Here is a 21,858-nt window from a genome sequence, read left to right on the forward strand (position 1 = left end):
TGAAGTCCTGGAAACGCAATTGCTACACATACACTCATATACTTTCCTTCCCTAGCCAGATGTGAACATAATTCTTGACTAAATTTCTGTTGTAACCTACATTCAGGCAAACAGGCATCTAAATTTAGCATATCGTGACACTGTGAGATGGTCTTCTACCTGCAAAGTGGTGCAACTGTTGCACTCCTTGAGACAGGTTTCCAGGTAAGAATACCTGCCATATAGAGAGCAAGACCAAAGAGATCTTCTGCAGTCCGGTGATGAGGGTAGTCATCAGGGGAGAAAGAGATGAGGGTCTGGTCACAGCTTCATAGGATTCCTTCAGTTTTTAAACAAGAGTGGTCAAATGCAAGATCAATATATATTCTACGTAACAGGTCCGCAATCTGCTACACCAAAATTAAGCTTTCTTTGCTATCACCTCACACACATATTCCTAGCCACACAGTATTTCAGCTTCAAATGAGAATTCATACTCCAGAAAAGAAAGGGATGTGCAACAGCTTGATTATAAAGGCACTTTTCTGAGAGACTGGTTCAAATTCTTCAGTCTAAATAGGGCTTAAACCACAAATGTCTTTTTCCTGGAATGAGCCTCTTACACATAGAAAGGTATATAAAAGCTGACTGCTGGTGTTGCATTCTGAGAAATGAGGATACAAGTGTCTAGTATCCCTGTTTGGTCCTCTGTGGCATCAGAAAAGGACTGTCCCTCTGGAGAGCCAACTAACCCTGTGGAGTAGCCTACGTTTCCAATAGAGTTAATGGGGTGTCCTTTATTTGGGCTGGATCACTCACTACAGATATTGAGGTACTTAGTTCTTCCCTTCAACTATACAAGTCTAAGCTCCTCCTCAAGGCACCTCAGACTTATTTTAAGCTAACATAAGTTATATGAATTAAGGACATAATTTCAGCTCACTAGATTTCATTCTTTTTCTTTTAGATCTCATCTTAACAAGAAATTTTAGTCAAAGACCTGATTGAGGTCAGAGTTCTAGAAAAGAAGTAATCCATACTCTAATACATATTCATAAGCAAAATCAGTTAAGAAAATCTAGATAATAAAATTGATACTTGCTATATTCTTATCTCATGAATACTTGACTGCTTAACTATGCGATCCTAATGTTTTTGCACATAAAGGCACACCATAACTGAAGTGATAACTTAAGATTTAAAAACAAAATATTTGAACATTATAATTCTATCCTACATTTTACTCTTTATTTGTTATAAGAGATAAAACTTGTGCCACTGGGAGAGACTGCTTGCCCTGCAGTCTGATTTTTACCACCACAGCTTATCCAGACTTCACTTGGTTTGAAAGACAGCTAGCCAGGCATTTTTGTTCTTCTGTTGTTCATTATAATTTTTCAAGTGACCTACATAGCTGTTTATTAGTGCAGTATTTTGAAACTGAGATACTACTTTTCTTTCTTGCATTTTTCTGGACCTGAACAGGATACATTGCATCAGATCAGCAGGATCTGTTGTTGAAATTATTATCTCATGTGATTCTAAAAAATGCTTACATCAATTATTTTATTTGGACTTAAGTTGATGTAGATGCAGACACTGCCCTGAGATGGTAAAGTCTTGGTGGTAGCGGAGGTGAGCTTTGGATGTTGTTAAACATACCTTTAACACATTCTGACTACTGAAGGTTGTTAAACCAAACTATCATTGCTGACTGCTTCAGTTGCTGTCTGATACGTTGGAAAAAATACAAAAAAAGGCTGTCAAATTGTAGAGCCTCAAGGATATGAAGGCCAGAAAACTAGGCTGCCCTAATCTAGATTTCTTTTGAAAATTTCTGGTTTAGTGGCTTCTTCATTTCAGTAATGCCAAGTAGATGCATGCATATATTTTTATACATAATCAAATATATTGTTGTTTTGTATTAAAGCAAAAAGAATGTCTGAAATTTTTGAAGTCGGAAAAAAATGCAGCGGGTTCCATGGCAAATCTGGCTCAAAAGGAGGCCACACCAAGTAAACAAAAGAGACTTCATGGAAAACACAAACTTAAGAACATCTCATTCCCTACAAAGATATCACAAAACCTTGCATTCTGAATTAGAAAATTGCTGGTATGCTAAACTGAATCCAAAAGTTCAGGAAATAAATTCACACTTTCCCAAGCACTGCAGAATTAGTAAAAGTTCAGGAGAAGGGTGCATGGCAGGGGAAAAGGAAATTGAGTGGGTTTCTTCCCAATAAATGTATTTCAAGTTATCCAGTGATACAAGAGCTAGAAAATTAATGGAATGACATCGAGTGAAGTGTGAAAGAGGAGCTTGTGCCAGAATGTGGGACATTTATCACCAGGATCAGTTTCAGACTAACAAGTAAAGAAGATGCAAGCAAGACTACAGATGTGCATTTCCTGTTGAGAGCAATGAAACAAAAAGGTATAAACGGTGTTCAGGGATCCTCGTTCTTGTAGAGAATTCTACAGATGCAGCTATACCACAGCCCACAATGTAATGTATACTTCCTGATAACCATAAACAACAGCTCAGAGCTCTGAGTTAGCTAATTTTCCGTGCCAAGAAGTAACCAGAGTTCTGCACAGCTGTTGCACTACTCCAAATACCCTTGTTCAAAAATCACTGGAGAATCTGTTCTCTGCAGCCTGCACTGTAAACATATCTTAAATTAATCCATTTTTAACTACCAACCACCCCTACTAAAAGTGAGCAGATGTTGGACTTTTTGTTTCAGTCTTGCTGTTAAGGATGCTGCCAAGCTCCTAAGTTTGAGTTCTTCTGGAACTCCTGTCACAAACTTTATGTTTATCTTTGACCATTATGGAACTCTGCAAAAACCTATCAGAGAGGTCCACAATGACTCCACAGGCATTGTGCAGAAACAAAACTGGGGCTAAAGACAATTTGTATCTACAGCACCAAAAATAATCCAGCCAGAGGTGAGAGAACAAGCCTCATACACTTTCACCTCTTGGCGGATATTCCCTATCAAATATTAAACTTGGCTTATTTCCTTAAATGACTACCATAATCATTTGATCAAAGTAATTTTATTTTTTTAAATTATAGGATAATAGCTTAAGCAGAAGTGAGGTTTTTTATGTCTATTTCTTTATTTTATATAATGTGATTAAAAAAAGGAACTGCTACATGTTAATTCTACATTATGGTATTTCATTTCATGAAACATTCAGGTTTCAGGCAGACATTTCCTTTTTAAATTGAACAATTAATTTTCATATAAATTCTTAATTTATTTTGCACATATCTAAAAATAAATTAGATATTAAAAGACTACTTATGGTATTTACCTTTATGAACTACTTAGCAACTTGTGATTGAATTCATATCCCTCTTTCATTTCATTACCATTTACAAAAGCCAAATTTCTTAATCACGCTAAAGGATGTTTTAAATTTTTAATACAAAGCCAATTTATGTCAGTAGCACAAAGTAAGACATTAACCTAAAACGATACTATCAAGACATGACCTTTTTAACCTCAATATTTTTCTTAGAATTTTTTATTTTTAATTTACATTTAAGCAGGAAGGGTTACTTTCAGGAAATAATATATTGTAAAAAAAAAATATACTTTATCAAATATGAGTCATAACTAAACCACTTTCTACAGTCTTATTTAGAATTCCTTTATAAATATATATATGATCTCCTTTTCCATTTTGATATGAAATTTAGTCATCTCATTCTGATCATTTAGTTCATCCTTTACATCAGACAAGAGAAACATTTATACAGCTCCCACACAAAAGATTAACATCTCCATAAAGGCATTTTGAAAGAAAAGCAGATAATATTCTATTTACAAAAAAAAGGAAAACATGCAGCAAAGCAAGATAAGCATTGTAACATATTAGTAAAACCTACTTTAGCATTAATCTACAGTACCTTAGGAGTTTCCCAATGAAAAAAGGCAAACAACTTGTACCTAAGAATACCAAAGCTAAATAAATTCAGTAACATAATGAGAGAATTTTTTATTGTTTAGTAAAGTTTTTATTATTTTGATCTAACTTTAGTAAATGCAAGGCCCAAGTTTCATACACAATAAATCTGTTTCTTTTAACAAGGTACAAATTTTTTGCCTTTCACTCAAAGCGCTACTATTACTTGGAAAATGCAAAAAAAGATGTGTTAAGTAATGGTAATGAATGATTTAAAGAGACATTCATCTTTATATAATGAGCTCAAGCACAAAATTACTTATTTCTTAAACAGTACACACATTTTGTATGTGGGATGCATAGCTATCATCACTATTGAAACCTGTACGAGTTTATTACTGGGTAAACAGCAAACAAAAACTAGTTGTCTCTTTAAATTTTAATTTAATATTTTAAACTCCATGCAGAATTTTACAAGCTGCTCACAAGATGACATGAAACTTGTTAATATGGTTTAAAGCACCAAACTGAAAGTAAGGGAAAACGGACTATAAGGTAACGTTTTCCTACTATGCATTTTCCATAACAAACAAAAGAAAAACCCACAACTTTAGGTTCTGTCAGGCAGACGAAGTCTTTACCTGAACCCTAGGAACAAAAGGCGTTGTTCTTCTACTAAGGCTTTGGCTCTGGTAAGCAAAATTAAAGAAAAAGCAATAAAACAAAACCAAAAAGGACAACACGCTGGAAACTAAAAGACCAAAAGTAAAAACAAAGACACACAACTATTACTTTAACCACAGGTTTACACCAACAACATATTTATATAACACAAAGTATTTTAATGCAATGCATAAATTAAATCTGCAGATATGTTACCAAGTCATATCAAAACCCTGTGATGGAAATTCTGGCCTTAGGGAAGTCAGCAAGAATTTTGCCACTGATTCCCCAGAAGCAAGGATTTCTTTTTGCAGATCTACAGATAACATTTACAATAGATTCAAAAATAACATTAACAAAAGGAGCAGGTCAGCAAAGTGTGATTTAAAAGTGGGGAAGCAAACATAAGTGCAGCTTGATCATCTCTTTTAGAAAGATTATAAATGCATATTCGGAGACAGAATCAAGTACATTTCCAACATTGTCAGGTTTGCTTGCTTTCTAGAATAAAGCAAGTAAAGTAAAAGGTTTTCTCTTTTATGCAATTTTAAGGGGCATTTCTATAAAAAGCCCTCCTAAATATTTTTTTAAATGATTCAAAGAAAGTTAGTGTTATCTGGTATTAGCATTACATGGGTGAAGGTACAATCAATGTCTTTCAGTTCTCTAGCAATAATGACAGAAATGACAAATGGTATATACAGAAAACCCTAGCATGAAATGGGATCTAGAGCATTTAGCAAACTTAGTAGTTGCATTGCACACATAGATGCATTTATAACTCTTTTTTTTTGTTATGTAACACTTTATTCCAGACAACATACAGCCTTGCGGCTTCCAGTGGCTACATCAAGACCAGAACAGTACAGGAAACTCTCATAAATTCCTGGACTACCTACAAACTCTAACCAACCATTCTCCATCTTCACCTTAGGTAAACAACAAATGGAGTGGCACAGAAAGAATATCAAGTCTAGAAAATGCATAGGAATTATTTGGCCTGATCAGGGAGACTGGACTAGGTGACCTCTGGTGGTCCTTCCAGCCTCCACCATTCTGTGATTCTCAGAGTACTAGTGAGTGGGGGAAGTAGATCACAACAATACAGCAGTCTGACAGATTTGAATCTGATTTTCTTCCCTGCTCTGTTTTCCTGAGATTACTGATCTATTTTGAAGTGATGGAAAGATGCTACTACTCAGTAGTCCCTTCCGTAAAATATGTACCCAAATTATGGGTCTAGGCAGTGTGACGATGCTTCTGCCACCATCCTCGCTTACTTGGCTTGCATAGAGGCTGGAGAAACCTGTTCCATAAAATGTGCAAAGTAATCTGTTCTCACACAAAAGCAAGAAGTTGTATAAGAAAATTCAACAGTGGATCACAGGACTTGTCTGATGTGCTCCTGTGCTCTCTGAGATGCAGCAGCTTCACACTGCCCCCTACTCTGCAAAGCCCTGTGTATGGGTGCCAGAATGTCACCTACTCATGTACAACAGAAGTACATCTTTAGCTTGCTTCTCCTCCATATTACAAGAGAAATACAGACACTCCAGAATATCACAACCCTAAAAGGTTTAGAATCTCTCCCATCATGCCCCAAGGACTCTCACCTGCCATATTCTGCCTTGGAAAATGGAAGGCAATAAGCAAATTATGTGTACTACCTAAAAAATTTCCAGGGTTTGTTGATAGGGCAATAGAAATTTATTTGTGTAGAGGTACAAAGGGTCAAAAAGAAAGGGGAAAAGGCAAAGGGGGGAAAGGGAGCACATCTCATACTTAACCTAATCCACCCAATATGCTGATATATTATGTCCTTCACAATGTACAATATCTGCTTCATAATATGCTACATATATTACACCTATAATTAATAGACCTCTATTTTTATTGTTTTATAAACTGAGTATGCATGTTTAAGTGGTTCTGTGGTTCAGCTGTGCAAGGAAATAGATTAATTTTATAAATTGCATTCCTTTTCTGTTATAATTCCCAGCAGTACCAAAAAGAAATATCATAATTTTATATCTGTATCCATTTACACGGTCTTGTAGTCATATTATCAGTCTCTAAACCTAACTATTGCAAAAGCATTCCAAGTTATACCTTTCATGCAGTACTGAAAAAGTAGCCAGAATGCAGTAATGAAGCGAAGAGCACCAGCACACAAAGGATACTGACTTTTTCAAAATGGCATTAAAGGAAAAACAAATCAGTGGAAAATCACAGAAACAGGAACCAGTTGAAGCAAATAATGAAGCAATAATTGCAGTAACAGTCACATAATTCCCTGAAAGAACAGTGTGAATCAAAAATGCTACAAATTTTACAGAATACAGATAATATATATATAACATATATATATATATATATATAACACAATAGTTTGACACAGCTGCACATATTTTTTTCAATCAAATACATATTGGGTTAATGGAAAGAAGATTTCCTAGCTATGTGATATGGTTTGCTTCATGGGAAATCCTACTAGCCGGTTCTGGAGTGTCACTGTAACCTCAAGTGGAATAAACAGGTACACAGACCAATGTCAATAAGGAGGAAAACACAGAAGACTTGAAGAGATACATATCCCTGAATTATAGAGGGGCATCACTGCAGCAAAACTGGCTAAAAACATGTTGAACATAAAGAAATCCATTCTGAAATACTATTAATATTAAAACCCTTGAAGGATCTGTAGCACTGTCTGCATACAAGCAACTATTTAGTCAAATACTTTAGGCCTCTACCTGAACTGTAGGTACCACTACTTCTGCCCACAGCTCTTGGATTTCACAGCCCACTAATCACAGTTGCCCTAACAGCAGCCCACCAGGACTACACGGAATTAAACAAAAGTTCGGAAAATACAGAAAACACTTCCAAAATCTTGCCTACCATTCTTTCCTTCAGATTCATCACACATCTGAATTCAGCTACCATCACCCAGAATGTGAGCTGACCTCCCACTTCCAGATAGAACAGCATTCTGTCCCCATCTACTGCCAGGGCTCTTCAGTTATTCTCCTGCTAGGCATTCACCATAAAGAGCACATCCCCTAATAAATTTGGAATTTAGTACTTCCTTTAATTTCCATCATACTCAGCTATTCAGAATGAATGAGTGTTCCATCAACTGTTCTGTCAGAAAAGAGCTGATTAAAAAAAAAAGGAAAATCAAGATACTGAAGCTTGCCCATTCTGTAGTGTTGAAATTGAAATATATTTTTGAACAGGGGGGATTTTTAAAATTCAATCTTCCCCTGTTATTTCAGATTTGCTAAAGGTCCAAAATTAGAAGATCTCATAGTCCATTCTAATTTTTCAAAACATCTCCAACTCCACGAAGAGCTGTTTTTTTCACTCTTACAAAGTTTCAAAACTGTTTGAAGTCATAAAATAATAAATCAAGATTTTAAAAAGTGAAGGAAAAAATAGTCATTGCACTACCTCTAGACACATGAATGCCTAAATTTTAAAAGTCAAAAAAATTCTGATTTTCTAAACAAACTTGAAATATCAGATCAAAAAGGAAAAGAAAAAATGTTGCTGTTGAATACTTCAGTTCTCTTAAAAATCTTGAAAATATATTTTAGTCAAGGCATTTCAATGTGCCCAGCTAGGTGCTACATTACTATCTATCCACACCATGTTCAGAGATTCTGACAAGCCACCCTTCCTCACAAAGCAAACACTTTAGTACTAGCCTCCCAAAGCTTTGAGCCAACAGCAGCAGGAGCTAGGTTGCGCCATTAAGATGATTAACATGAAACACAGCTATTTACATTTTCTCTTTAATTGGTGAGGTAAGATAAACATTCAAACCTTCAAACTGTCTACTAATATTAGGTGTTGACATTGAGACAGTGGGACTTTAGAGAGTTACTGAGAATTTCTGACATCAGTGTCACTCGACTGGAGCTGTGTGTTCTCAGGGATCAGCTGCTCTCTGAAGAAAATAAGGATACTGTGTAGTAGGGAGTACTGTATAATTGTAAACAGTACATAAGGAAGTACAAAGAGGACAAACATAGGAAAGATCTTTAACTGTCTTCTGACATTTTGCTTCCTTAAATGGAAAGAGGTGTTATAAATTTATTACTAAAGGCATTTATATCTTGAAACAAGAAAAAAAAAAAAAAAGCAATTAAAACCAGGAATGATGCCTTCTTGAGTTAAGCACTGAATTTATATGCCATTCCAAGATACAAAACCTTGTGAATTCCATTGTGAGAACGTACCTCCAAATCTTCTGATACTATTCTAACACACCTCAAGCTGCAATATTCAATCAAACCACAAAACCAACAGACTTACTGATCTTACTAATAAATCCTAATCTTAAACTCCTGAAGATTTTGTTTCTGAACCTGAGAAAGTGAGGAAGTCAGTTCTGTGTGGTTCCTATTTGTATCATCATTCCACAGTGCTTGCGCATTGGATGTCTGAGCAGCTAACTACAGACCTTGAATTTCATGGTTAGGGCTAGGAACCAAAACATTTTGTTAGCCTAGTTTTTTATGATAGTTAGCCAAAAGAGATTTCTTTCCCTTACTTCCACTATCAACAATTTTTGCTGCATTGCAAAGCTAAACTGATTTTTAGAAACCTTGGTCTGTGTATTTTGACAGTTCATGTTCTCTTGTAATTGCATTTTGTGCAAAGAACTTCGCACTCTACAGTCAAGATTTCTAGTTTTTCATTTATCCAAAGGACTCAGTCTTTCAAAGTAGTTAAGTAAAACAGTTACAGAAAATTCAAAATTATATATTGTAGATGGTTGGGCTGATGAGCAAAACAAATAATGTCTCATGCATTGCAAAATGGAGCCAACATGGCTGCTGAATTGAAAAAGACCCATTTCTTCATCTCCTCTATCAATACCATAAACCATTTCTGTAAGACCTTTAAACAGCCTGCTTAGATTTTATGCATATTTTAATGGAGCACTCAACATAAACAACTTGGAAGAAATATGAATGTGACATTTTTAAACATGTTTAGCACCAGCTTCACACTGCTTCTACTCCATTTTCCTCTCCTTTTCAATATGTACCAGGCCACAACTGAGCACTTTTGAAAAATCACACTTTGGAATTGTCAATGACACAGAAAAGTGTACAAAACTTCAGTCTAGTACAAAAAAAATACCATCATAAAGAAAACATTCATGTAATGAACTTTGTTCTCAATGCGAGTAAGAACAAAAGTGAGTAACACTGGTACAAAGAATACAACCAAAGTAACATTAGTAAACAACCAAAGAGAGATCTGGGAAAGGTATATAGGAAAGCTAAGGCATAAGAAATAAGCAGTATTAATGTCCAAGCACACAGGTAATAAAATCTACCAACTGTTCATCTAAGTATTACAGTTGAAAAAGTGTATACACTCAACACCACAAATGTAACTGGAGGCCATGAGACCTTTCTGAAAATTTGACTCTACCAATCTAGCTTAGTAAAAAAATATACATACATATACGCATCTCTAATTCAACATATATAAAATTTCCAAAAGCTAATAAAATAGAATGCCCTTATGAAACTATGGCCCTATCTACTCTGAGATAAAAATAAATTCAGCATAATTTATGTTAGAAGAAACCTGCACTCTGCAGTGAAAGTTGTATATACTTCAAAAAGCACAACAGTAATATCAATGAAATGTTTACATACTGAAAGTTGTCCAGACAAGAACTGTGGAACATCCCTTAACATGCCTGGACTCATAGGAGAAGTCACTGAAATAGAAGGTCGGTCCATTTTTTGAGATTCAAACGAACTAGAACCTGTAATCATAAATAAAATACTATATAAATAGTAGCACTTATTAATTTTTCACAACATTCTTTAAATAAAAATTGTAGAAATATAACCCGACATACAATAAAGCTTTGAGAAATGTAAATTTTTCATCTATTTAAAATTATCAAATAATGATACTAAATCTTTTGCTGCTCACATGCAATCAAAAGCTTTTATTTATAGAGTAAAAAAAAAGCTTTTTCAGATAATTCTGACCATAATCATGTTAGTAAGATGAAGGCCCCAAATTCCTACATAGTAAAGTAAATACTTAACTGTGGTCAAAATAATTCAGTCTTGTTATTATTACCTTGTACAGTCAGTCAAATTTCTAATTAGATTTTTACAAAAACATCAAGATGCATGTAATGAGTTTTGTGCATTTTGTTTTCAAACCTAAAAGGTTTGCAAAATGTCAGAGGACAAGTTTTGACATATAAAACATAGAATAAAAGTAAAGTATTTTTATAAATACAAAAGACAATCCACACCTCACAAAACATAAAATGGATTTTATTTTAAGACTTGGCTGATCAATGGAAAATTTTGGAGTTTGTCATATTATTATAATCAAGTTTCTGTCGCTGCATTTATTCATAGCTTCTATTATAAAAGAATTCTGAAACAATGATAAAAAACAACTCCAGGCTGAAATCCATCATATCAGATCAAGCCAAAGAACAAGTAATTTTCCTCACATGAAATACTGAGTTAGCCAATTTAAGGAATGCTGAATGGTTCTGATAGAGTGGAAATATTCTGATTTCAAAATAGCTATCTCTCAGGTTGTAAATAAACAACATTTCATCACCATTTTTAGTTTACACGGTTCAATTGAGATGTAAAACAACAGGAAATTAAAAAATATTATTAATGTTTCTGTATATTAGTTAGAATTATACTTTTCAATCAAAAATAGCCTAAGCCTATAACCAAATGTCAAGCCTAAATCAAAATATCCTGACTTTTGATAGTTTATTATTAAACAGAGGTAGATAGATAATACAGTAAGATGACATACTGAGACAAATATGCACAAAGAGACAAAAGCTATACTGACTGTAGATGACATTTTTCAATCTTTTTGTGCTTACATAAAAGAGAGATTTTCCTACCCCATAATTGAAACTTACTGGACTCCAGCTGTGCATGTGTGCTGTCAGGTATTCTGGGAATGTCCCTGAAATCAGGAAAATTAAGAGAGGCTGATCCTTTATCTAACAAGCATATTCAAATTTCAGTTACGCTATAACACTTTTCAAGTTAACACGGAATGCCTTGGGAAAGGTGTATGATCTGCTGGCTGTCTTCAGCCACGGGGAAGACTAATCTTTTATTCAGTATAAATAATTTCATTGGCAAATTAAAGCCTACAGAGCAAGTGGTTTGGTGGATGCAGGAGAGAGTCTGCACATTCACAAATAAAACAGTTCAGTAAATAAAAAAAGAACAATCTCAGAGTTAACAGTAGACTAAGACTGCGAGGAGCAGACTTTATGATGACATTATACATTAACTAAATTTACTGAACCCTTATTCAAATATATTAAAGTGCTAATAATGGCAATCCCAAAATGTCCTTTACTGTCCTTGAAACCCAAGTTTGGACAATCTTACCTTTTCCATGACTAAATAAAATGTGCAAGTTCATTTGGCAAAATTGCATACTTGCATATACATGAGATGTTTCAACACCTGTATTAAATCATGTCTACAGCTATGCAATTTTAAAGCACTCAATTGCAATGACTAACTCATTATGCCCACCCACCTCCAAAAGGAACATTCTTCCTGTGAGGGGCAAACAGTACTGTATGCTAATAAAAACTATCAATATGCTAATAAATACTTTCAGAGGCATTTGAGCAAAACCGAGCAAAACCATGCAGAACAAAGAGCTTCAGCTCTGAGCCACAGAAAAAACGATATTTAAAATCATGATGTGTGTGGTTCAGTGCAGTTGGTTTCTGCAAGTTTGCACTGGGTGCCAGGACCCACGTGCTGGCAGAGGGGGCTGTGGGGTGGCCTCTGTGAAAGGAGGCTGGGCTGCTCCATGCTGGACACAGCCCAGTACAGCCAGCTCCAATGGACCCACTGCAGGAAACAGCTGAGCCCATCAGCAAAGGTGGTGGTGCCTCAGTAATAACATATTCAGGAAAGAGTTAAAAAAAAGTTGTGCAGCAGCTGTGAGAGAGTAGAGTAAGAAAAAACAAAACCATGAAAGAAACATCCCTGCAGACACCAAGGTCAGAGAAGAAGGAGTGGGAAGAGGACTGACCGCAAGCCCCATGCCCCATCCCCTTGCACTGCTTGGTGGTGCAGGGAGGTAGAAGAGCCAGGAACAAAGGAGTGAATCTGAGCCTGGGAAGAAGGGAGGTAAAGGGAATGCGGGTTTATTTCTCACTATTCTATTCTCTTATTAATTCCTAATAAATTAAACTAATCCTCCCCAAGTTTGCCCATGCTGGTAGCTGCTGAGCGATCTCCTCATCCTTATCTTGACCCATGAGCTTTCCTGTCTTATTTTCTCCCCCTCTCCTGCTGAGGAGGAGAAAGGAGAGAGTGGCTAGGTGGGCATTTAATAGCCAGCCAAGGTCAACCTACTAGAAAGCTATATGAAAAGGAAGCAGAGGTTAAAAATGCTTCCCATAATATCTACTATCCAATAACTGAAATAAATCAGAGAGCATCAGTAAGCAAAACTTGTCAGAAAATTACAAGGGTTATTGAAGAAGTAAATATTAATTTGCATATTTGCTGTATACAGAATTTATAAAGGGACCCAATATTTGCCAATTACTTTACTCAGAAATACACTCCTGCACCTAACTTGTAATTTCAGACAGCTATTTCTATTATGTGAGTTTGAGAAGAAAACCTTGAAAATATGGATCACTGTGAACAAATTGAATATGAGTTTTCTCTGGATAGCTGAAACAATAAACCTGAAGGCTTTGAACACTATCATTTATGTTCCTAAGGCATGCATATCCCCGTACTTCATGGCAGCGGGATTGGTATTTTTTAAAAGGAACTATCACTGACATTAACAGGTATAGAAGAAACAGAAGTAGTTTTAGGCATATCTTTGCTTTTTAAGATATGTCCCACTCCAAGAAGATTGCATCATTCTCTCCAAATTCAAAATGTAGTAACTATGAAAATAACATGAATTTTAAAATTATTTCTGAGAATTAGAAAAGCAGAAAATAGGTAAGTCCCTGTGTATAAGAGACAGCCAGGTAACACAGAGTAACAACTTGGCCATCAAATTTTATTTTAAGATGGAAAAAGGGATAAATTGCAAGCCAAAATGGTATCTTATTTTTTCTCAAGGAGCTTTCCATTTTATCTTCCTTTATCAGCTCAGCTAGTTATCTTCAGTTTTCATAGCAATCAGCCCATAATAAAATGAAGAAGAACTAATAATCATGTTTACTGAAATTTGCTTTTGTATTCAGAGTATTAGGATGTGACAACAGGTTCTCTTTGTCAACTAAGTTAATTACCAGTAGCTGTCAGAAGATTTCCGGCATGAGTTAATGTGTTGCTATGTGACCATCTAGAGACTCTCTTTATAAGTAACAGGATATTCCTCAATGCGAAAGTGAAATCCTTCAAGTGGGCATCAATTATTCTAGTTAAAATAAATACCACTCCTGACATCTGGTAAATCTGAACTCTTAATGATTTTAATCACATTAAAACTTTATTCCCTGGGGCAGAACACAAACCTATGGTGTTACCGTTTCCTTAGGCAAGCATAAGGTATTAATTTCTATAGTCCACTTAATTATAACCCAAAATCTAAACTGAGAAGATCCTACAGAATTTCCAGTTCATCAGCTCAAATATCATTAGAAAAAAGTAAAAATAATAAAAAAAACCCTGAAGTTATGCCAATAGCAAAATCCAAAGAGTCACATACATCTAAGAAGAATCTAAAACCTTACCAACTTGCAGAAAGCTTTCATCACTGAGACTACAATTATAAACCCGTTTAGATTAGTAACTTGGTTTTTGGAGGTGAAAACCCTCTCTGACATCTACTCCAAAAAGACACTGTGAATAAAGTGTACAGAAAAACTTTTTTAGCCCTGATCTGACTCAGTTCTTCAGACTATGTGGCAAGCAGTTAATGCTGAAGAAGGCATCTTGTGAGCCTGCTTCACTTTCTTTAAGGAATTTTAGATGAGCTGCTCTAGCGACAGCAAGTGGAGCACATGGTAACATAACAGAAGACATGATGATAAGAAAGGTAAGCAACAGACAGTAAATATAAAAGCACAAGAAAGAATACAGGAGGTTTGCACATTGAAAAAAAATGCAGAAGGAGAAAATAAATTGAATATTTTCAAGAACTGAGCAGTTCCTTGAAACTTCTGCTATAAACTTCTGTTTGAGAGAAACTATGAAAGATCTTACACCTTATGAAATGAATTTGGAACCTCTTTTTCTGAGACAATATTCTTCTAGTAACATAGTCTGTCCCTTAGCATTCCTAAGGATAGGACAGATGACACAGCCTTTGCACTAAAGGGGTTGTGATTCAATATGCATGTAGGAAATAACTTCTCACTAACAAGATAAAGCAAATTTTGTCATTATCAAATTTGTTTAAAATTTTCAAACCAAATTAGGTTACTGCACATTGAGTTCTGGATGTGTCGAACATGTTAAGTACTTATTACAGCTGAACCGATAAATTATCCTCACTGAAATTTTGTCTTCATATTATATAGTTCTAGACTTTTTTATGCTTCTTAATTTTTAGTTGTAATATTGCCAATGCTTTCTCGTAAAAAGGTAAGATAATTATGTGCTTCTAATAAATATATTTATCATGTTCATCCAATAAATATATTTATTAATATATAATCATGGAATCACAGAGCAGACCAGGTTGTAAGGGATCCTGAAAGACCATCTTGGTCCAACCTCACATGGAAAAGGTAGTCTAGATAATATTACCTAGCACCCTGTCCAGTTGTGCCATATACATCATAATAAATTTGGTGGGGGAAAGAGAAAATTCTTAACAACTGTAGGCATCTTCAAATTCAGTGATAAGCATTCCCCTCTACACAGCCGTGGTGTGATTAGCTATGGAGTTTCTAATGGAGAAGCAAAAAATGGATGAATGTGACTGCAGGCTGTAGGAACTTGGAAGAAAAGGAATAGATGAAGAAGGGGAAGTATTCACAGTCTAATATAACAAAGCAACTATTGCTATGCAAGATTTTGAGATATAAGTCTGAAAGTTAAGAAAACGGGGCAATGTAAAGCACCAAAGAAAAAGTTCTGCAGAGTGCTAGCTATTTATTCAGATATGTTCTGTATTAGATAACCTGCAATAATTTAATAGATTTCATAGATGAAGATAATAAGAATGTGGATTCAAGACTTTCCAAAGCATATTGATTATGTCATTAGCATACTGTATTTTGTGCAATTTCTGCATTACATACTCTCAATAAATTGAGTTCAGCACAATTCATAGACTAAACATAAACATAATTTTATACATATTATATAAAGATGGGAATGGAGAAATAAAAATCAAGAGTCAAGAACTGCAACAATAAAGAGCATAACAATTTCAGAGCAAATGTTGGCTTGATCACCAAGTAAAAAACTGCAGAAGGGAACTTTTTTTTGACCATACTGGCATACATTGCCTGGGACTTTCTCAGAGAACACAGAATTTCACACCAGCTCTCTTTAATTACTGTTGTGATCTATCATTCTAGCTATGCTTTGGTTTACAGAATTTTGAAGACAGTTTTACTGTTTACAATTTTTTCAAATCTGTTTGATATGCTTTGACCTAAAAGTGAAATTTAGCAATATTTTTATCATACTTCGTACAAAAACTTATAAAATTACTTACCCTATTGGTCTTGAAACAACAAGCTCTACTTGTGGCTCAGGTTTGGATTCTAAAATGATGTTATACACCTCCTCAAAGGTGGCTCCTTGTAGTAGCCTTCCATTCCATTCTAATACTTCATCACCTATAATTTCAGTAATAACACTCTTCTTAGGAAGTCTGCTGTGCACTGTACTTACAATGACAATTTAAGCCATTCTACTCTCAAGTTTTCTGAACTGTGAAACCTATGTTGGAGACAAGTCTGGAGTCCTTTATAGAGGAAAATCATGAGTATAAAAGGTTTTCAGCAGCTTAGCTTGAAATATGTGAAGTTCAGTGAAACAATAATATCACCAACAGGTGATATTACTGAGTGAGTGCCTGTTGAGTAAGTGACAGCTCTTAGTTGCTTTTGCAACTGTGGTTTACTAAAATCCCAAAATGCTCTTTAGGAAATGCAGCTCTTTAAAACAGTGTATCTATCACATCAACTTACTATTTTGAAGATCCATTTAACTCTACAAGTTTAGTATTTACAGTTCAGCTAGTTCTTATGTTAACAGCTAATATTTCTGATACGTTCTTCAATCTAGCTATCTATGGTTTGCATGTTGGGATAGAAGCAGTTTCTTAGCTGAGCTGGTTCGGTTCACACAATTGTGATAGCGTAGTTTCCTCTAAATAAAATATGAACTACAAAATTACTGTACAGAACATTAGTGGAATAGTATTTTGAGTATAAAAGCATGAGTAATAATGCGAAAATATGGTTCTGAACAATGTGAGAATTTATCTATTTGACAAAAGAAGTAATATCAATAATCTAGTAACTAAATGTCAGGTTGAATTCTGCAGTAGTTCATCATATATTTTCAACATAATTTCATAGCTAATTAAACTCACTCAGTTGTTATCACCTTCAGAAAAGCGACTCACCAGTACAGGACTATAGTAGATACATACCTGGTCTAAGATGCCCCACCGTATCAGCTAAGCTTCCTTTTTTAACTTTGGTGATAAATGCGCAGAGTCGACCTGATTCAGTCATCTTTCCTCCCACTACCTGTTTCAAAGAGGAAGTATTTTCATAGAATGAAAATTACTTTAAATGACTTCAATGTTCTGGCAACAGAAAGAAGAATTCAGTTATGTTCCTGGTTTTCAGGTAGCCCAGGTAAGACACAGAATATTAGCTATGACAGGTTATGTTTCTATCTATTCTGGCTACTTGTGCAATTTAAACACAATGCAAATTTAGAATGCTAAAGCTTTTAGACTTACCAAACATATATATAGTATTTCACTTTATTATAAATTACCACCCCAAAAAAGTAAGCCGTTGGGTTAGGAGACTAATTATTTCAATACTTTTAAACTGAAAACAGATGTATTAATGTAACCAAACTGATGATGTTCACACCAAGCATCAAACACCTCCATTAATCAAATTCAGATTGGCTGGCAATTCAGATGAAAATGCTTGTCATACTGAAGATTTCTCCACAGGAAACTCCAACAGGTTTGACCTTAATATTTATCTTAGAATCAGGAGATTCACATACCAAAATCCATTATAACCGCATGCTCTTCAAATTCTTAGGAGTTTCTTAACAGCCTTCATATTGCAATTTAAAATTTGTAATACTAAATCCAGCTTAGGTTGCTTTTAATAATGCAAATATTTGAAAATTTAGGTCAGGAATAATGGCTGAAAATCACTCTCTTCAGATGTGTATTGAGATTAAAAAGTAGTTCATGAATATCAGTGAAGAGTTCAGCCTTTTAAGAGAAGATTTTAAAATTTTAGATATAGAAGTTTAAACAAAAAGTACTTTATAGTGGAACTATTAGTCTCTTCGCTTGCATTTTCAGACATTAGGACAATTACACACATTCCAAAAGTGCTCAAGTGGCTTCTTCACTGACTTCAAAATAAAATCATTTGTCAATTAAATTAAAAAAATTCCAAAGCATGCTAGTATGTTACAAGTAACTACCCTTATTTAATCCCTGTTTACAGTGGATGACTATATCTAAATGTGTGTACCCAATGCAGTCAGTGTTATCCTAAATAGAGGATGCAGAATTAATCAAACTTCTTGATAATTTCTCACAACAAGGATGTTGATTCAAAATAAATATATGCTTGTTTCTTTTACTGTGTATAATTCATTCTCATTCTCATACTAGTATTACTGGAACTGCAAACAATATACAAAAATGAGATCAAGACAGGAGCTAGAAATAACTTCATAATATTCAATATATTCATAATATTTCATACATTATGAAAAAGATGCAAATACATCACTTTGTGATAATGTACAATAAATATTAAATCATTTTCAGTCTTGTGCATTAAAAATGTAGCAAATGAAACAATCGGGGGAGGGAGGAGAATTTTCTGGCTTTTGGCTCTTCCACTGGTAGACTCTGCTCTGGATTGAAATGCCATTGGATTCCAGATGTCCCTCCAGTCCTCAAATGAGCTAATGTGTTTTTCACATTTCTTCCCTCTTTTGGGTAACAGCAGTTATATCTTAGTGCAATGCTCAATACTGAAAAAAGCAGACAGGACTTGGCTTGCCCAGCAAGGATACAATTAGTTCCTTTCAGAACAGACATTCTCATCAAACTTGTGGGAACATGTCTAATCTTTCAGTCAGAAGAATACAAATTTTTGAGCCTTTCAGGGACCCTGTAAAATTACCTGTCAGTTGATTATAAAATGTCTCCATTTTGTAATTTTGAGAATAAGATATTATAGATATCAGTATTCAAAACCTGCATAATATGAGAATATTTTGGTTATAGAAGTAGCTAGTTTACCAACCTTTAATCCAAGCATTGCTCCCGAGTCTCTAGGCACACTTCCATCTTTTAGCCGTTTATTTAACAAAATCCGACCAATGAGACGGTCTCCATCTTTGGATGGTTGCCAAGTTACTGGATGCTATCATATGGTGGAAAATACAGTGAATAGGATTTTAAAGAAAATATTTTGGTAATACTTTTAATTTCTTGATATATTTCATGAATTCCATGAAAGTATTATGATTACACTAACATTTACTGTAATAATAGAACGAGAGGAAACTGTGCCGGGAAAGATGTATTTGGATATATAGTCCACAACAGTGCATGTCTAATAGTTTATAACATTATCTATTTTACTAAATCCAATTTCTAAATATCTAGAATTATCTTTGCATCTTGATTATGCAGATATATACAACTATACATAGTTACCTATATAGAATGGAAATCACACCTTCATACAGACAAAAAACAGCTGTAGAGGAATAGTGTAATACTAAAAAAGTTTAACGCGAAACAGAAAACTGATATAAAACATTTCTTCCTTTTCCACTATTCCAGCCACGACAGTTTGCTCTAAGATAAACACACATTTTCAGGTTTTTACTTTCTTTCAGTAGTTATATATTATATTAAAAATTATAGAATACCTTAACAGCTATAGTCATTACCCTATTTAAATGTATCACTTCTTTCTTGGAATAATTACTTCACTATAAAGCACAGTTGCAGTGAATGCTATTATTCCATTACTATACATGGGCACAGATGTATATTGTCACAACTAATACAATTTTAAATTTTGTTTTGTGTAATCATAGCACTTTTTCACAGCAAAATATTATTTCATGCTCTATTTCATGCTCTATTTCATGCAAAATTAGCAGGCACAGACAAATCTGTTCCCCTTACAACTAATAACTCTAAAAAGATTTCTCATAATCTCCACCAAACAGAAAGCAAAAACAAAAAAATATCAAAGCAGATGGCAAAGCCTTTAATTCTGCACAATACTGCACAAAAATGGCATGACAACAAAACAAAAGAACAACCATGACAGTGAAAGGGAAAAAAGAAAAACAACTTTTCTGTGCAGAGAGACCCAATTTTCTCCGTTTTTCACCTGGGGTTTAAACTATTCATTTAATTTCAGCGCCAGGAGTTTGAACATAGTAAATCAAATAAGCCAATCAGTAGAATCCTTATTTTTAATTACTTTATACTTGAAGGTAATACCATGATATGTTATTATACAACCATAAGAACAAAGGTTCTTCCTTTATGCTTCTCAATTTTTTTCTTAGGCTGCCAAGCAGTAAAAGCTGCAACATGCAGAGACTTTTCATTTGTTTTTCTTTTCTGCACCTTAAGAAATGCTACAGTGTCTCTAGAAACACCCTATCTTTTTATGCACTATCTGAATGAGTGACAGAGAGCAAACAAAGATTAAATGAGCAGGTTAAAATGCAGGCTCCATAATCTCAGTACCTTCTCGCTATGGCTATGTTCCTCGTTTAGAGTTGTGCTACTACACGTATCTACCCCAGAGTCTTTTATCTGAGGCTCAGACCATTCCAAGTCCTCTTCCAAAGAGTGGCCACCAAAGCACACCATTTTCTTTTGCCTCTCGGATAAGGTGTTAGAATCCGACAAAACTGCCTGCTCACTAGTTTTTCTTTTTCCCCTTTGACTGTCCCCTATAGGCGTGGGATAAAAAAAAGGATACAAAAAAGAAAACATGCAAAGGTGTAAATAAAACAAAGGAAATGTGAAATGTAAAGGAAACTAAATGGTAAGGCTCCACATGTCTCACCAAAGACATTGGGGATGCCTCACTGCTATGCCAAGACGTATGGTCCAACCAGTTGTAATCCATGTCTCCTGTGAGAATCAGACAGACAAGATAGTGCAGTAAAGGAAAGGTGAAAGGACAGAAAAAGATACAGTAAAATTGTAAAGACTTCTGATTATCCTATCTGATTCAGAACCTCTGCTAGTAGGACTCGCAAAGTGCTTCCCAGAAAAAGTTAAGGCTTCAACAGCAGAGTACATGGAATACGAAATCCAGTGAGAAAGGAGGTATATTTGTGTCTGTGTGCATGAAATTATGTACAGTGTAAAGCATCACTGCTTCACCATTTTTAATTGTTCATGTAAAATTACTTACAGTAAATTAAATTAAAAAGCAAACTGTGTTGTATTCCTAAAAATTTTCAGAAAGGAAAGCATTTGAATATTGAATTATTTTGCATGAGGTACTTTTGCCATGGAATTTCCAGTGCTGTCTTACCTCTGCCTCCAAAGACACTGCTTCAGGTGAACTGAGTGAAATAATCAGTGAGCTCATGAAGATCTAACCCTTACTACATGAATATACAACTGGAGATATCCAGCAGATAGTAAGATTTCTAGTCTATGTATTGCCTGGTATAAAAATCCTGGGTTTAAAATATATTTAAAAATGAATCTTAATTGAGGAAAACTTATCTCATTACAGTAATGATGAGTTCTCAGCTCTAACCACATGAACTAAAGGCACATGAGCCCGTTCTTTTTTTTCTTAGCAGTTATTTCCTGTAGCATCTGTGTCAACTGCTGTACTCAAAACCAAAGTTTGACAAAAAAAATTTGTGATTTTGTTCCTTATAATCTGGTATCTAATTCTAGGAGCAAAGCACTGAAATAAAATGGGCTTTATAAGCACAACAGTTAAAACTGATCATTCTCAACAATACTAATTCCTGACTATATCTCCAAGTGTATACTTTTATTGAAAGGACTACATTTAAATGTAGGTAT

The 21,858-nt window shown here is 34.7% G+C and overlaps 1 protein-coding gene across 49 annotated transcripts in view; it reads right to left on the reverse strand.

The window, feature by feature from the left end:
• The window catches only part of RIMS2 (regulating synaptic membrane exocytosis 2), a 455,492-nt gene that overhangs the window by 199,155 nt on the left and 234,479 nt on the right, over positions 1-21,858 (reverse strand). For 22 of the 49 annotated variants that reach the window (XM_057408236.1, XM_057408231.1, XM_057408232.1 and 19 more), the window contains 7 exons: positions 20,548-20,756; positions 19,076-19,195; positions 17,206-17,305; positions 16,261-16,384; positions 11,504-11,550; positions 10,242-10,354; positions 4,539-4,586 (listed from right to left, as the gene is read on the reverse strand). In XM_057408236.1, coding sequence (XP_057264219.1) covers positions 4,539-4,586; positions 10,242-10,354; positions 11,504-11,550; positions 16,261-16,384; positions 17,206-17,305; positions 19,076-19,195; positions 20,548-20,756 — 761 coding nt within the window. Of the gene's footprint in view, positions 1-4,538; positions 4,587-10,241; positions 10,355-11,503; positions 11,551-16,260; positions 16,385-17,205; positions 17,306-19,075; positions 19,196-20,547; positions 20,757-20,872; positions 20,941-21,858 lie in introns of all 49 variants that reach the window. The other 27 variants (XM_057408235.1, XM_057408233.1, XM_057408242.1 and 24 more) reach the window with 3 other exon arrangements.

This window comes from Pezoporus wallicus, unplaced genomic scaffold, assembly GCF_028554395.1.
Source record: "Pezoporus wallicus isolate ANWC-B61680 ecotype Strahan unplaced genomic scaffold, APGP_CSIRO_Pwel_v1 contig_3815, whole genome shotgun sequence".
Classification (NCBI taxonomy): domain Eukaryota; kingdom Metazoa; phylum Chordata; class Aves; order Psittaciformes; family Psittacidae; genus Pezoporus; species Pezoporus wallicus.